The sequence below is a fragment of the Nuphar pumila genome, chromosome 12, assembly GCF_984573655.1.
Source record: "Nuphar pumila chromosome 12, dmNupPumi1.hap1.1, whole genome shotgun sequence".
Classification (NCBI taxonomy): domain Eukaryota; kingdom Viridiplantae; phylum Streptophyta; class Magnoliopsida; order Nymphaeales; family Nymphaeaceae; genus Nuphar; species Nuphar pumila.
Window position 1 is genome coordinate 1,794,395 of NC_143260.1, and position 16,453 is coordinate 1,810,847.

The following is a 16,453-nucleotide window of genomic DNA, read 5'->3' on the forward strand; positions in this document are numbered from 1 at the left end:
AAATCAAAGAAGCTCTCCTTTTCAAGAAAGGAAACATTTCTAGACACATATAGTTTATTATTTTTGAAGTCAAAACATCTATAACCTTTCTGGTTTTCAGCATATCCTAAAAAGGCACAGGGAATCACACGAGGGGAAAGTTTATCATTTTTGTCAGTAAATATGAAACATTTGCACCCAAATATTCTTAGTCTAGAGTAGTCTGGAGAAATGTTCATAAGTTTTTCAATGGGAGTGATATTTTGTAACGAAAAAGATGGCATCCTATTAATGAGATAGGTGGCAGTTAAGGCAGCTTCTGCCCAAAAGTCTTTCGGGACTTGATTTGCTATTAATAAAGTCCTAGTGGTTTCTATAATATGGCGATGTTTTCGTTCTGCCAGTCCATTTTGTTGAGGTGTATAAGGACAAGATCTTTGATGTGTGATGCCATGCAATTTAAGATAATTTTGAAAATCTGTGGATAAAAACTCTCCCCCTGAATCTGTGCGAAAAATAGTAATATCATTTTGAAACTTGTTTTTAACCATATTATGAAAAGTTTGAAAGTATGAAAATACTTCAGACTTATGTTTGAGAAAGTACATCCACGTATGTCGGGAGAAATCATCGACAAAAATAACATAGTAAACAAATCCTCCTTTAGAAATTACTGGTGCAGGACCCCAAACATCCGAGTGTATTAATTCAAGTGGTCTTGAAGAGAAAAAGGTTCTGTTTTGAAATGGTAATCTTTTCATTTTGCCGAGAATACAATCTTTACAATCAAATGATTCAGAGTTACAAAATTTCCCTAGATTTGGAAAATGTTGGATTTTGGCTATATGTGGGTGACCAAGTCTCTTATGCCACAGTTCCAACTCTATTTTTTGAATATTATAACAAAAAGCTTTCTTCGGCATTCCCAAAAAATCCATGTAATAGAGTCCTCCTTCTCTATGGCCTTCCCCAATCAGCTTGCCTGACTGGCGATCCTGTACCCAACAACCATGAGAAGAAAAAGAAATATTACACCCATAATCAGAAATTTGAGATACAGATAAAAGATTTAAATTTAATTTGGGAACATGTCTAATTTCTGGAATAAAAAATTTTTTTGTTTTATAAATTTTTTCAAAATCTCCTATTCCTTCTATTTCAAGAGAAGTCCCATCAGCAGTAAAGACCTTTGACACACTTGTTTTATTTTTAACACATTTGGATAGACTTTGATTAATTGGGGTCATATGAAAAGATGCACCAGAGTCAAGAAGCCAAGAAATTTTACCTAGATCAGAAAAAGATGAGGCTGCTGCGCCGGTTGAAGCTTCAGATGAGGAAGAGGCACCTTTGATGAGAGGCTGAAGAATCTCCATTAGTTGGGCCAGGGAAACTGGTGCATCCTGATCTTTAGGCTCCGATCCAGCAGTTGCAGCTCTTTTTTCTCTCAGCTCCTTAAGTTTGGGACATTGTGGCCTGTAGTGTCCCGGTTCATGACAGTGATGACAAATAACTTTCTTCTTATCATAGTCACCATTTTGTCGGTTAAAGTGAGGAGGCCTATATGATCGAACATGATTCCCTGGTCTAGACACGGCTAAAACGGAATCATCTTCAATTTTTAAAGAACCTTTCCGGAGACGATTTTCTTCCATTGTTAACTCTTCAATAGTTTTAACAATAGAAGGAATTTTTCCCCAGTGAAGTAGGGCCGATTTAGTGGTTTCAAATTCCGGCCTTAATCCAGTGATAAACTGGTAAAAATGTTCAGCATCGAGTTGTTTCTGACGAAGCTCGATGTCTTCGGCACAATGCCACTTTGGTTCTAAAAGGGAAAGTTCTTCCCAAAGTTCGGACAACCCATTGTAATATTCACGAATAGTTTTGTCTCCTTGTGTCATCATTCGAACTTTTTCTTGGAGGTTGCACACGTGTGCAATATCTTTAAGGGAATACATATTCTTAAGGTATTCCCATGCCTTATCAGCATGATCAAATTTGGCAAGACTTGAGCATTTTTTAATGTCAACGCTATTGATAAGCCATGACATTATCTTCGCATGAGATATTCTCCATTCTTTCCATTTCTTCTCGTATGAGGCAATAGCCTTGATTTTCTCTTCTTCCGATAGAGAGACCTCTTTATCTCCCTCCTTTTTAGTAAGAGATAGCTTAGGTTCCGAATCGGAACCATCCACAATCCCCCATAAGCCTTTTCCCCATATATGGTGCTTCATGATTGAAGCCCATGTTACATAGTTCGTATCACTTAGTTTCATAGGCATGATGGTGACTTTATCATTGTCATCCATCGATTACAAGGAGAGAAAGAATAGGGATAGAAGAGAAGCAAGAAGGAAAATGAAATAGAAAGAAAAAAAACAATACAACAAGATGTGAAATCCTCTCCAATGAAGTGATAAAACACTTCTCTTCAAGTGGCGAACACTTTTGCAAACGGGCACGGAAACCGAGGCAGCTTTTCCTCAAGATTTAGTACTTCTGCGGCTCTGATACCATGAAATGAAATGGGGATCTTCGAAACACGAGCTTAGATTAACAAGAGCAAGTGTCAAGAATGACACTAAAGCATAACCCTTAAAAAGGGTATAACTGGAAACAAAATAAAAATAAAAATGTATTCTTTATTGATATGAAAAACCAATTGCTTAAGAAGCATTGGAGAGAAATACAAGAGGGGCTGCACCCCTTTATATACACAGCTGAAAGAGGACTCAATAGAGCTGTTGGGCACAGTCCAACAGCTCTATTTAGAGCTGTTGGAATGTGTCAGTCCAACAGCTCTATTGCTAGTCAAGTCTGGACAGGACTTGACTAGCAACAGTCATTCTAGTTCAAACTGAACTAGATGACATAAACACAAAAAATAAAAATAAAGAAAAAAAATTACAGAAATGAAAGAAATGAAAAATGTATTTATATATATATATATAATAATAATATAATATTATTATATATACATATATGTACAGTTTTACATTTTAACAATGGGTCCCTCGAGAGATATAAGGTCTGTTTAGTTGCAAAAGGATATAGTCAAGAATATGGGATTGATTATGAAGAAACCTTTGCCCCGGTAGCTCGAATGGTCACCGTCAGACGTCTTATAATTGTTGCATCGATCAACAAGTGGAACATCTATCAAATGGATGTTAAGAATGCATTTCTAAACGGAGATCTAAATGAAGAAGTGTATATAGATGCTCCTCCTGGAATGGAGTCTCCTAAAGGAAAAGTGTTGCACCTTCGAAAAGCACTTTATGGTTTGAAACAAACCCCCAAGGCTTAGTATGATAGGTTTAACTCCGCAATGTTAGAAAATGATTTTTCATCCTGTTTTACTGATATTCCTTTGTTTGTTAGAAAATCCAATGCAGGGATTGTTATTTTACTTCTTTATGTGAATGACATGCTTATAACCGGAATCGATTCTAAAGGGATTAAAAGCATAAAAACAATTTTAATGGATAGGTTTCAAATGTCTGACTTGGGATTTCTAACTTATTTTTTGGTATTGAAGTAGAATACTCTCATAGAGGGTAATTTTTTGTCTCAAACTAAGCTTGCATCTGAGATTATTGATAGGTCAGGTATTACAGATGATAAGGTTTGTGAAACTCCTGTTATAATAGGAGCTAAAATGAAGATTGATGATGGTATTCTTCTCTCTAATCCTATTCCCTACAGACAGCTTGTAGGATCGTTGATGTACCAGAGTATTACCAGACCAGATATCTCACATGCAGTTCATACGGCAAGTCAGTTTCAGCATGCACCAACTTCTGTTCACATGAGTGTCGTCTTACGAGTCGTAAGATACCTAAAGGGTACTCTAAATAAGGGAGTTTATCTGTCATCTTCTTCTGATTTAAAATTAATTGTTTATACTGACTCTGATTGGGGAGGTGACCCAAATAACCGTCACTCCACCACTAGTTTTTGTGTTTTCTTAGGTGATTCACTGATCTCGTGGAGATGTAAGAAATGTTAAAATATGTTGTACATATATATATTTATATATATAGATCACGACACATACACATATATATATTAATTATATATATGTCTATGTGTCTATCTACATATATAAATATATATATATTTATATCTTTTGTAAATAGACCCATATAGGGGTAAAACAGTCTTTTTACTTCTTATCGCATATTGTAATTTTTCTCCTTTTTCTTTTATTTCCTTTTTTCTTTCTTTTTTATTTTTTCTATTCTTTTTCTTTTCCACCTTGGAATGGGCCCCACCTAGGAAGACGTTGGAGCTTCCAACGGTCATATTTATGACCGTTGGAAGGGCTCCAACGTCCCTCTAGGAGCCCTTCCAAGGCCTCCTCTTTTGTCTATAAATAAAGGGGTTTCTCCCCATTGTAAGGTATGCTTCTTTGAAGCCTTTTGAGTGGAATATATATTTTTCCTCTTCTTTTGGGTGCCTTACCACTTTAAGTGGTTGTGTTGTTCTTTTGCCCATTAGTGGCTATTTGTGTATGTGCATGCTCTCTTGTTTTGCTCTTGGAGACTTCATCCGGCACTTCATTACATGGTATCAGAGCCTTGGTTGATAAAGCTTCATCGGATCTTCTTTTGTCAAGTAATATCCTTCTCTTTAGTGCATTTATATTCCTCTTCTACAAATGGCCAACAAGGATGCAAAAATCGACCTCTCATTCAAATTGGATGGGACCAATTATCGCATGTGGGCGGCCGCCATGGAAAACAATCTCAAAGGTAAAAAACTTTGGGGTTATGTATGTGGAACCATTCCGGAACCACAATTGAAGTTGACTAAGTTTGAAGGTAATGAGGAAAAAGCTTTGAACGAAGAGGAAAAAGAGAAGGCTATTCTTGATTACTCTTCTAAATTAGAATATTGGGAAAGTGAGCATGCTAAAATTTTAGCATGGTTCATGAACAATGTTGAATTAAAGATTTGTGCAAATCTCGCCAAATTCAAGAAGGCTAATGAAGCTTGGTTCTTTATGAAAGGCATGTACACTCAAAGAGACCTTGCTAGGCATTTCTTCCTACAAGAAAAGGTAAGAGCTACTAAACAAGGTGATATGAGTATTAGGGACTACTATAGTGCCCTATCCTCTTTATGGGATGAACTTGTCCTTCTCGAACCCCAATGGGAGGGTAGTGCTATTGCTATGAGGCAAGAGCAAATGGAAAAAGAAAGATTTTTTCAATTTATTCATGGGCTTCGCCCCGAATTTGAGCAACTTAGAGGATCCCTTCTCCATAGGGCCTCTACTCCTCTAAGTGATATTTTGGCCGACTTATGTCAAGAAGAGACTCGTTTGGCATTAAAACGAGATGTTGATGAAGTTCATGCCGTATCTAGACCCGGCAACAATGTAAGGCCATACAAACCTCCTCATTTCTTCAAAAATAATAGTGGTGGAGGAAGGAAAATCATTTGCCATAATTGTAATGAACCGGGCCACATTCGTCCGGATTGCCCAAGATTTAAAAAGAAGGTGGCCTCCGTCGGTGAAGTTCCTCCAAATGAAGACTCAAAGAAAGATGGTGACATAAAAGAGTCTCTTGCTCATCTTACTGAAACGCTTCAACAATTCATGAAGATGAGCTCCTCTCAGTTTTCTTCTACACCATCCACTTCCGGCGCCGCTATCTCCTCCTTCCCAGGTATGACCTCTTGGATTCTTGATTCGGGTGCCTCCTTTCATATGACTCCGAATGCATCACTTTTATCAAAAACAAGTCTCAACAAATTTAAATCTTTTGTCTCCACTGCCGATGGAACATCCTTGGATGTTGAGGGCATTGGGAATCTTGAGAAAATTTATAATGAAAACAAAGAATTTTTTGTTCTCAAAATTCGAATTATTCCAAAACTTAATTTAAATCTATTTTCCGTTTCCCAAATTACCGATTTTGAATGTAATGTCACTTTTTCACCTACCCATTGCTATGTGCAGGATCTCCGGTCCGGGAAGCGGATTGGGCAAGGCCATAGAAGAGGGGATCTTTATTATATGGATTTTTTGTCATTGCCAACCAAATCATTTTGTAATCATGTTCAATCCAAAGATATTGAGACTTGGCATAAAAGACTTGGACATCCTAGTGTTTCTAAATTGTATCTCTTTCCTTTTTTGGAAAAATTTTGTAATACAAATACATTCACATGCAATGATTGTATCCTTGGAAAAATTCATTCGCTTCCGTATTCTCATAGTAATTTTGTGTCAAAAAGACCTTTTGAACTTGTGCATTCCGATGTATGGGGACCGGCACCCGTTCTGTCCAAGGGAGGCTACTCTTACTATGTTAGTTTTGTTGATGACTTTACTAGATATACATGGGTATACATTATTAAAAATAAATCCGATGTCTTTAACAATTTTAAAGAATTTCATATTCTTATTCAAAACCAATTTCAAAACAATATAGCTATATTTAGATCCGACTCTGGAGGAGAATACATGTCTAAAGACTTTCAAAATTATTTCAAAACAAATGGAATTTTACATCAACGATCTTGTCCTAAAACCCCACAACAAAATGGTCTTGCGGAAAGAAAACATAGACATTTAATTGAAACTACAAGAACACTTCTTGTTTCTAAAAATGTTCCTAAAAACTTTTGGGCCGAAGCTCTTCTTACTGCAACATATTTAATCAATCGTATGCCCTCTGTTTCTTTAAAAAATGTATCACCTTTTGAAAAATTATTCAAAATTACTCCAGATTTTAATAGATTAAGGATATTTGGATGTAAATGTTTTGTGCTTGTTCAAGGACAAGATAAACTATCACCTAAAGCTATTGAATGTGCATTCATTGGATATGGTGAAAATCAAAAAGGTTATAGATGCTATGACACTCGAAATAATAAACTCTATATATCAAGAAATGTAAATTTTCTTGAAGAACAAAATGGATTTGATGTTCACACATCTAGAGAAAACCTTGACTATTCCTTCCTATTTGATCTTGCTCCTAGAATTGAAACACCAGATGCAAGTACTTGCGATAATACTTGTGATGGCATCTCCCATCATAATGATATACTTCAGCATGGTAATGATTCTCAAGATGAGAATCTTAATGAAATGAATGTATATACCCGGCGGTCAGGAATTGAACATAAACCTGCTTTTGAAAGATATTCTCAAGATCTCTCATTAGAAGAACCTATTAATGCACCTAGGAGATCTTCTCGTAATAGTAGACCTCCACAAAAATTTGTATCTTATGAATCTTTCTCACCTAATTATAGGGCTTGTCTCATGTTAATTCATTCATATCATGAGCCTACTTCCTTTAAAGAAGCTAAAGATCATCCACATTGGATTGAAGCAATGAAAGTTGAATTAGAGGCTCTTAACAAAGCTCAAACTTGGAGTATTATTCCCCAACCATCAGGAAAAAAGGCAATTGGGTGTAGATGGGTATATAAAGTTAAAACCAAGTGTGATGGATCTCTTGAGAGATACAAGGCTCGTTTGGTTGCAAAAGGCTATGCCCAAGAATATGGAATTGATTATGAGGAAACCTTTGCTCCCGTAGCTAGGATGACTAGTGTGAGAACTTTAATTGCCTTAGCCTCCATTAAACAATGGCCTATATATCAACTTGACGTTAAAAACGCTTTTTTAAATGGAAATTTATATGAAGAAGTGCTTATGGATCCTCCGCCAGGTCTTGAAATTGGTAAAGGAAATATTCTAAAGTTAAATAAAGCTCTCTATGGTCTTAAACAAGCACCTAAAGCTTGGTATGATCTTTTTAGCAAAGTAGTTCTTGATAATGGTTTCTCCTCATGTTATACTGATACTGCTTTGTTTGTTAAAAATTCTAATGATCACATTACAATTCTGTTATTATATGTTGATGACATGATTATCACAGGTAATGATAAGGAAGGTATTAACCTTATTAAGAATATTCTCAAAGAGAATTTTGATATGTCTGATCTTGGTTATCTAAGATATTTTTTAGGAATTGAAGTTGCATACTCTCCCAAAGGGTATGTCCTCTCTCAGATGAAGCTTGCCTCCGACATTATTGACAAATCTGGACTGACTGATGACAAGAAGGTGGAGACGCCAGAAATAATCAATGCCAAGATGAGAGCTAGTGATGGCACTCCTTTAGCTGATCCCACACCTTATCGTCAATTGATTGGGTCGCTCACATACTTATCCATCACTAGGCCCGATATTTCTCATGCAGTTCATAGTGCAAGTCAATTTCAGACTGCTCCCTCCACCATTCACATGGCTGCTGTCATGAGAATTATCAGATATCTGAAAGGCACCATAACAAAAGGATTATTCTTACCCTCTTCTTCACCTCTTACTTTACTTGCTTATACTGACTCTGATTGGGGTGGTAACCCCGATGATCGTATTTCTACCACAGGGTATTGTGTGTTTCTTGGAGAGTCACTTATCTCTTGGAGGTGTAAGAAGCAACAGAAAGTTTCACTCTCTTCTACTGAAGCAGAGTATCGTGCGATGGCCACTACCACCACGGAGATCGTATGGTTAAGAAGTTTGCTTAAAGATATGGGAGTCTCATTCTCAACTCCCTCAAAGCTGTGCTGCGACAACAAGAGCTCTATCTACATTGCCAGCAATCACACCTTTCATGAAAGAACAAAGCACATTGAGATGGATTGCCATTATGTTCGTGATGAGTTCCTACGCGGCACCATTCAATTGCCTTATGTTTCAACCGAGTACCAGTTGGCGGACTTCTTCACCAAAGCTTTGCCATCGCCTCGTTTCTTCTTTCTCCTTAGCAAACTCTCGGTGATCTCACCGTGTGTTTGAGGGGGGGTGTTAAAATATGTTGTACATATATATATTTATATATATAGATCACGACACATACACATATATATATTAATTATATATATGTCTATGTGTCTATCTACATATATAAATATATATATATATTTATATCTTTTGTAAATAGACCCATATAGGGGTAAAACAGTCTTTTTACTTCTTATCGCATATTGTAATTTTTCTCCTTTTTCTTTTATTTCCTTTTTTCTTTCTTTTTTATTTTTTCTATTCTTTTTCTTTTCCACCTTGGAATGGGCCCCACCTAGGAAGACGTTGGAGCTTCCAACGGTCATATTTATGACCGTTGGAAGGGCTCCAACGTCCCTCTAGGAGCCCTTCCAAGGCCTCCTCTTTTGTCTATAAATAAAGGGGTTTCTCCCCATTGTAAGGTATGCTTCTTTGAAGCCTTTTGAGTGGAATATATATTTTTCCTCTTCTTTTGGGTGCCTTACCACTTTAAGTGGTTGTGTTGTTCTTTTGCCCATTAGTGGCTATTTGTGTATGTGCGTGCTCTCTTGTTTTGCTCTTGGAGACTTCATCCGGCACTTCATTACAAGAAACAACAAAAAGTTTCTCTATCTTCAACCGAAGCAGAATATCGTGTCATGTCAACTACTACAATGAAAATTTTATGGATTCATCTTCTACTAGAAGACATAGGAATCACATTAGAAGGACCCACTAAACTATGTTGTGACAACAAAAGTGCAATTTATATTGCCAAAAATCATACCTCCCACGAGCGGACTAAGCACATAGAGATGGACTGTCACTATGTTCGTGAAGCCTACCTGAAAGGAATCATTGATCTTCCATATGTCACTTCAAAATATCAATTGGCAGATTTCTTCACCAAAGCAATGTGTGCTCCATGATTCAATTTTCTCCTTGACAAACTTTTGGTCATCTTGCCCTAAGTTTGAGGGAGGTGTTAAATTATGTAATCAAATCATATAATCTAATATATATTTTATATATATAAGGTAATGCATATACATATATATAATATATGTATATATATATATCTACCTATTATATATATATATATATATATATTTATTTATTTATTTATTTATTTATTTATTTCACCTTAGCCGTAGGGATATACTCATCATTTTACACATTCTTTTTGGAATATGTATGTATTTTTCCCTTTTCTTTTTTTCTCTTTTCTTTTTCTTTCTTTCTCTTTTTTATTCCTTTTTTTTCCTTTTGGCACATGGAGGGGCCCACCCAACATGATCATTGGGCCCCTCCAACGGTTATAATTATAACCGTTGGAGGGGTCCCAACGATCATATTGGGAGCCCCTCCATGGCTTCCCATTGTGTATAAATAGGGGTATTCCCCTTCGTGTTTTTCTATAGCTTTGAGTCAAAGCCCAAGTGCTCAATAAAGTGATTCCAATATTTTTTATGCCGTTGTGCATTTGTGAGATTTTGTGAATTGTGCTTTTGTGCACAAGTGTTCTAAAGTGTTCTTATTGTGCATGTGTGCCAAGTTTATTATCAAGAATATTAAGGTCTTGATCTTAGTATCTTGTTGGAGATACTTTTACAGGATCGTCCCCATGGCTGGTTTCCTACGTTTTATCAGCCCTTTACAAAAAACTTTGGTTCTGCTGCACGACAGACTCAGCCGATTGGGTCGGCTGGGTCATGTCCTATATGAAAAAAAAATAAAAATAGAATATATATAAAAAATATCGTTTTATCTTGGTGGTTGTTCAGCCCTGACAGCACACAGGCCCGGCTGGGGCCTGTGCATGGGCTGTCAGGCCCAGCCGACAGGGTCAGCTGGGCTGACTCGGCCAGCCCGGTTTGTTAATGGCCTGCCTGGCCCAGTCCGGCCCTCGGGCAGGATTGGGATGGGCCTGGCAGGGTTGGTCAGACCTGACCCAGCTCAGTGGGGCCTGCTGGAAACCCCAGCTGACGGGGTCGGCTGGGTGCAACTTCTTTATATATATATATATATATATATATAAGGGGGATATATGTGTGATCAGGTGCGGGTTTCGTATCTTGCAACAAAAAGAATATATATATAAATTCTTGCATGTGCTGGGCACGCAGTGATGCTCATTCAGAAAAAGAAAAAAAAGAGACAGGATGTTGATGCTGAAGTTTAGACAAAATGTGCATTGCTATGTAGAATCGATTTAGACTTGCTTGTTGATATGTGATGCAGAATTTATTTGGACTTGCATATTGCTCTGTATATGCAGAATGAAATGAGCATAAGCATTGAATTATCTAGATTCTGCAATTGGCATGATTATGATTAGTCGATGGGAATATGCAATTTATGTGAATATGTACATGTGGTGAAATCATGCATTGATAGGTGCATGCAAGTTGTTGATATCATGCAATTTACATGAATATGCATCCTCAAAGAGAAACATACATTGACTTGAACAGATACGATGAATACATGAAATTGACATGCTTATGCAAAGTGAATGGAAGCATAGATTTGCCTTGAATGGATGTATTACATGAAAGCTTACACATGTCACTAATATATGAACTGAATGTAAACATGCTTCTAAATATCCTTGCTTCATATACAGAGCTGAAAATTGTACTTATGAATGTGCATCTAGAAAGCATGTGAATTATGGCATGTTATGGTTTTTGCTTAGGGTGCATCGATGATTGTAATGAATCATGGTGGGTCGGGTGGGCCTCGAGCTATGGTTTGCTCTTCCTTTATGTATTTTAAATGCATCGCAAAAATCACATTTATTTTTATTGCAATATATTGCACTATTCCATGTGTTTTCACGGGCGGGAGTCTCGTGATGGTTCTCGCAGGGGTAGATGCGAGCTTTTGCCTTTGCTTTTGCCTGCTGAATTGCAAAACTCAATAATTCACTTTTAATAAAAAGATAATGAATAAGAATAGTGTAATATATGTTTTGGGATCTCCCATCGGAAGAATAAGAAGCTTAAAGATTAGGTTTTGGGGGACCACGAGGATACAAAAACTCTGTGTGTTTTACTTTGACTATTGAACCCGATATTGAGGTTCTTTCTCGTGGTCACGGTTTTAAGAAGGGTTCGTCACTTTACTTAGAGGTGGTGTGTTCGACACAACTGTTGTTTTGGTATACCAAGAAAGTGGCACTTGTGGGCGTGGAGAGTCTCTAATGTCTCGACATTAGATGTGGAGGTTTAATGTTCCGAAGGTGATTCGATCGATAGTTAACTTTGGAACACAGTAAATAAAATACAACTTGTGTGTTAAGTTACCCTCGAAACTGATGCAGAGCAGGATCGACCCAGATCCATACAACCTGACTCAAGCAGAGGACCGGACCTGCACGAAGGGATCGAGGATCGGACCCAAGTAGTGGATTCGACTCAGATCACGGTACCACGATGCAGGGATGATGTACCCCTGCGTACCTACTCCAAACGAGCACAGGCCCAGACATCCCAGATCCAGTAGCAAACAGGAGTCGTCTCGGGTCCAGGGTCGGACCCGAGACCCGGATCCAACTGAACCCTTTAAATACCCATCCTAGGGTTGCATGCGGGACAGACTATTGGAATTTTCTGAATTTTTCTTTCATATGTCGCAGTCTGCTACAGCCTGCATTTTCTTCTTTTATGATTTCTTTCATTCCAGCCGATAATTCATTATTTTGTTCGTTTCCTTTCATTCTTCATTGTAACCCTTACCGAGTTTTTAATAAACTATCGATCGGATCGATTGATCTGATTCCCTGCGTCACATTTCCATTGAGATTTGTTGTTGCACGACTGTTCGTGCATTGGAGAATCAGCATCAACGTCAGCCCCATTAGCAGACCAGCGTCGGTTCCTTCGCTGCATCAAAGAGCGTCAACGCGGCACCCATTAACGTGAAGTTTTGGTTCCCTCACTGCATCAAAGTTAGCTTCGGTTCCCTCACTGCATCAGGAACCCTACTTGACCTCGAAAAATTTTACATGTTTGGTGTATCCGCGAGCAATGGTAATTAAAAAGAGAAAACTTAAATGGTGTGCATTTAATAGAGCATGCATATGAAAAGAAAAACCTTAAGAAAAGATAATAAAATGTTCATGTATTGCACATAAATTATGCATATTCCTGTTATGCATTAGAACATGCATATTTTACATGTTCCCTTAATTGTTACATGTTGGTGAATGCATGATGTTTGATTTTTAATGCATGTTACATGTCTTGCTCACTTAAATTGTGATCTCTGTTATTGATTAATGTTCTTCCATGCTTAATAAATGTTCCATGTTGTATGAATGCTTACCTAAATTATATAATTGTCATAATTGCATTCCTCTGAATTATTGCATGAAATCTTATTTGTGTTCTTTATACTCATTTATTTAATTAGAGGGATTCGTACGCAGAATTCTTCGGATTTCTGACACCCTCTATTTGTGGTTTTTCGCAGTCGCAATTGATCAGTGAAGCGACTGGCTTCTGGAGGAGTTACGGGTGTCACGCACTTGCTAGACAGATGACAGATGGACAACGTGGCTCTTCTTTTATTTCATTTTCGTTTCGTTTACTTGTTATTGCACTCTGAATTCTTCAATTATGCAATTGTCTCTAGACTTATCATTCATTATTTCAATAAAGGTTTGGTTAGGTATAGATGATAATTGTAAGCTCTATTGTGGTTGGTTGTTTTATCCAATTGGGAGTAGAACGGTAAAGGCTCCGGGTTTCCGGAAAGATTTCTGCAATGGTTTGAAGAAAAAAAAATTGCATTTTTAAGGGGTGTGAGTTGGGGTCGTTATAAAACCACAGTTGACCAATGTTCAAAAATGTCATAGTGTGTAGAATTGCCACTAGTAATGAGAATGGGACAAAATCATTAAGATGTATGTCCAAAAGTGCATGTGTTAGTTTGTTGTGTTGCAAACCGACCAAAATGCATATATGCTTTAATTAAAAATCTATGGAGGAACACAAATATAATCTCCTAGACAATAAGGACAGAAAACATAACTGACCTCACTGCAACCAATCCCCATTCTCTTACGATCATTTAAAGAACCTTTGCAGTACTTCAAATACCTAAAGAAAAGAACCATCATGAAACTGTTAAGTGCATTATGTAATATACATTGAAGAAATAGGCCCGAGACCCTCTTAGACCACTATTCCATCCCAAGATCAGTGCATATCAATCCAAGAATGCAACTTACTTCTGTTGTTTGAAATCATTTGCTTCTAAAAGTTGATAACTTGGATGGTGAAATGGAGGGAAGGACTTTGGCAGAGATCCAACAGGTGGGCTGTTCCCAGAAACCACACTACTTGCTGGATAGCTACCATGAGAAGTGCTTTGCTTTGAAGATGTCAAGCTGAGACAAAAAATTCAATCACACGAGTAATAAAATTATCTTTACAACATCTCAAATTAAATAAACTGTAACACCGTATAAACTGCAACAGAGAGAACCCACCTGTAGCTTTCAGGTGGTGACAACGCAAAGAAAAACCCAACTGAGTTGCTTGGTGGGCTTTCAGACACAAGACCATGTAGATCATGACCAGCATTATGGCTCTTAAAATTGCCAGGAAATAACCGCTGGTTATACTGTGAATGGAACTTATTTATGACTTTATTCCTCCGACAAGCATTAGCGTGCCTATCTTCATTGCCACTGCTCACACTGGGGACTGCATTAAGCTTTGATGTCACCAGTCCAGGAATAAGACTACAAGCTTTAGAATCTCCATCTTTCATTTCTATAACAGAGAGACACTTTTCAGCACTATGCATAGTGCATAGCTCCTGCAAGAAACAGGTTAAAATTTCTTAAAGAAATTGTTCAAGTGGAACCTAACCCCATCAAAAGTCTGCTAAATTACCGTAGCAGACAATTCAAGAATTTAATAAGTTAGACACTGGTGAAAACATGTTAACCTGCTCATAAAAATAAAGAGCATCATTGATTGTGGTCACAAACTCAGTTGCAATGGCCTTTGGCTTACCATCAGCTTTATTCATTTCCCCAGTTCTGATGTTCTGCAGTAGAGAGCAAAATCAACTTGTGAAAAATAGGACACATTGCTGTCCGTATCTCGGGACAGTAGGACATCATTATGTAACATGAGAGTCACCCATTGACATGACAAGTGCACGCAACTATGAACGTCCCTAGAATATTTATATCGCATTCCCACCACCATAACCACTTTTCATATTTTTTACATTTTACATAATAGAAGATTGAATTATTGTTAATTTGAGGACATGGCTATTTGCTAGATACATGGCATGCATAAGCTCCACACCTGTAGATGATCCATTCAACAGCTGGACTAAGCCATTCTAATCTGTTTGGCCTCATTCAAGCCTATCTGAGACCAGGACAACAACAAGAGGACACATCAATGGAGAACACTTAAATATTCATCAGAGAACCAGCAAGGAAACATAATACCAATGTGGCATTGATATTTTCTTTGATGCAAATCCTGAACATGAAGAAAATCCAGCCGAGAAGGAGGCCAGCAACCCAACACTGATTGGAACCCACCAGGGGCCCTCTGATCCACTTGCAGGAAAGCTCTCTCCAACCTCTGGACCACCGGCAATGATGATAAATGAAAACACAAACGGAAACCCTGCTGCCCCTTTACTCTGTTCCTCTACAATCATGACAGCCATAGGAGAGGCTCAAGATAACCAGAATCTAAGGAACAATTGCCCAGTGGATGGGATCAGCGACCCCATTTCCACCCGGCCAATGGGGTTCCTGCCAGTTATTCCAACAGCCTAGGCCTCCAGGTTCTCCCTTGTTTCCTTCATACTCAACCACCCCACAATGAGAAGCAAGCCGGTAGGAAATCATCCAACTAGTGGCCATCAACTGCCTCCATTAGCGATACCTTGTACCATCGGCCGACGGCCCTGTGCACCCAAAACAGATCCATTTGAACCCAAATACCCTTCTAAACCCACCTAGTCCAATCCAAACCCTACTTTTTAGCCTACCACCCCAAACTCATCTCTAAATCCTAATCCTATCCACTTACATAGACTGGATTAAATCCAACATGATATATCTATAGACCCACCTAGCCAGACCATATTACCAATTGTGGATCCACTTGATTTTTTATATCAACCAAGGAACCAAGGTCCACATACTCCTTTTACTTGGATCTTTTACGGATCGGATTCTGCTATTGGAAAATCCCCCTAATCCACAAACGTCATACTTCCATGCACAAGAAACAACATCGATTTATCGGTTTGCACACGTCAAGAGAAATAATTATGTGCATTCTAAAATGTTTTACCAGCAGAACAGTACAAAGTTTTGACATCCATACCTGAGTTACAATTACAAGTCTTTGAACATCATGATCGCTGACATCCATATCATCATCATCTTCATTGTTCCTATAAGAAGAGAAATAACTGAAATTTGTTCAAAACCAATATAAAAAAAACGATAGAGTAAAAACTTAAAAAGATCATCAATTCAATCATTAGGGCCGCAATGTATTTTTTTTCCTTTTTTTTGGAAAGACCACACAGATGAATTCTTAGTGACGACTATTATTGTTAGTAACAACTATTTTAATGGACATTTAACATGTTCACCAAGCTAACCATATTGAAATATAAAAT

The 16,453-nt window shown here is 37.7% G+C and overlaps 1 protein-coding gene across 2 annotated transcripts in view; it reads right to left on the reverse strand.

The window, feature by feature from the left end:
- Positions 1 to 16,453, reverse strand: part of LOC149819606 (la-related protein 1A-like) — a 36,233-nt gene that overhangs the window by 13,969 nt on the left and 5,811 nt on the right. For both annotated transcript variants that reach the window (XR_016426435.1, XM_089982336.1), the window contains exons 5-9: positions 16,153 to 16,222; positions 14,738 to 14,839; positions 14,274 to 14,605; positions 14,013 to 14,171; positions 13,818 to 13,881 (exon numbers count right to left, since the gene is read on the reverse strand). Coding sequence is in view for 1 of the 2 variants with exons in the window: in XM_089982336.1 (XP_089838462.1) it covers positions 13,818 to 13,881; positions 14,013 to 14,171; positions 14,274 to 14,605; positions 14,738 to 14,839; positions 16,153 to 16,222 (727 nt within the window). In the remaining variant the exon portion in view is untranslated. The remainder of the gene's footprint in view (positions 1 to 13,817; positions 13,882 to 14,012; positions 14,172 to 14,273; positions 14,606 to 14,737; positions 14,840 to 16,152; positions 16,223 to 16,453) is intronic.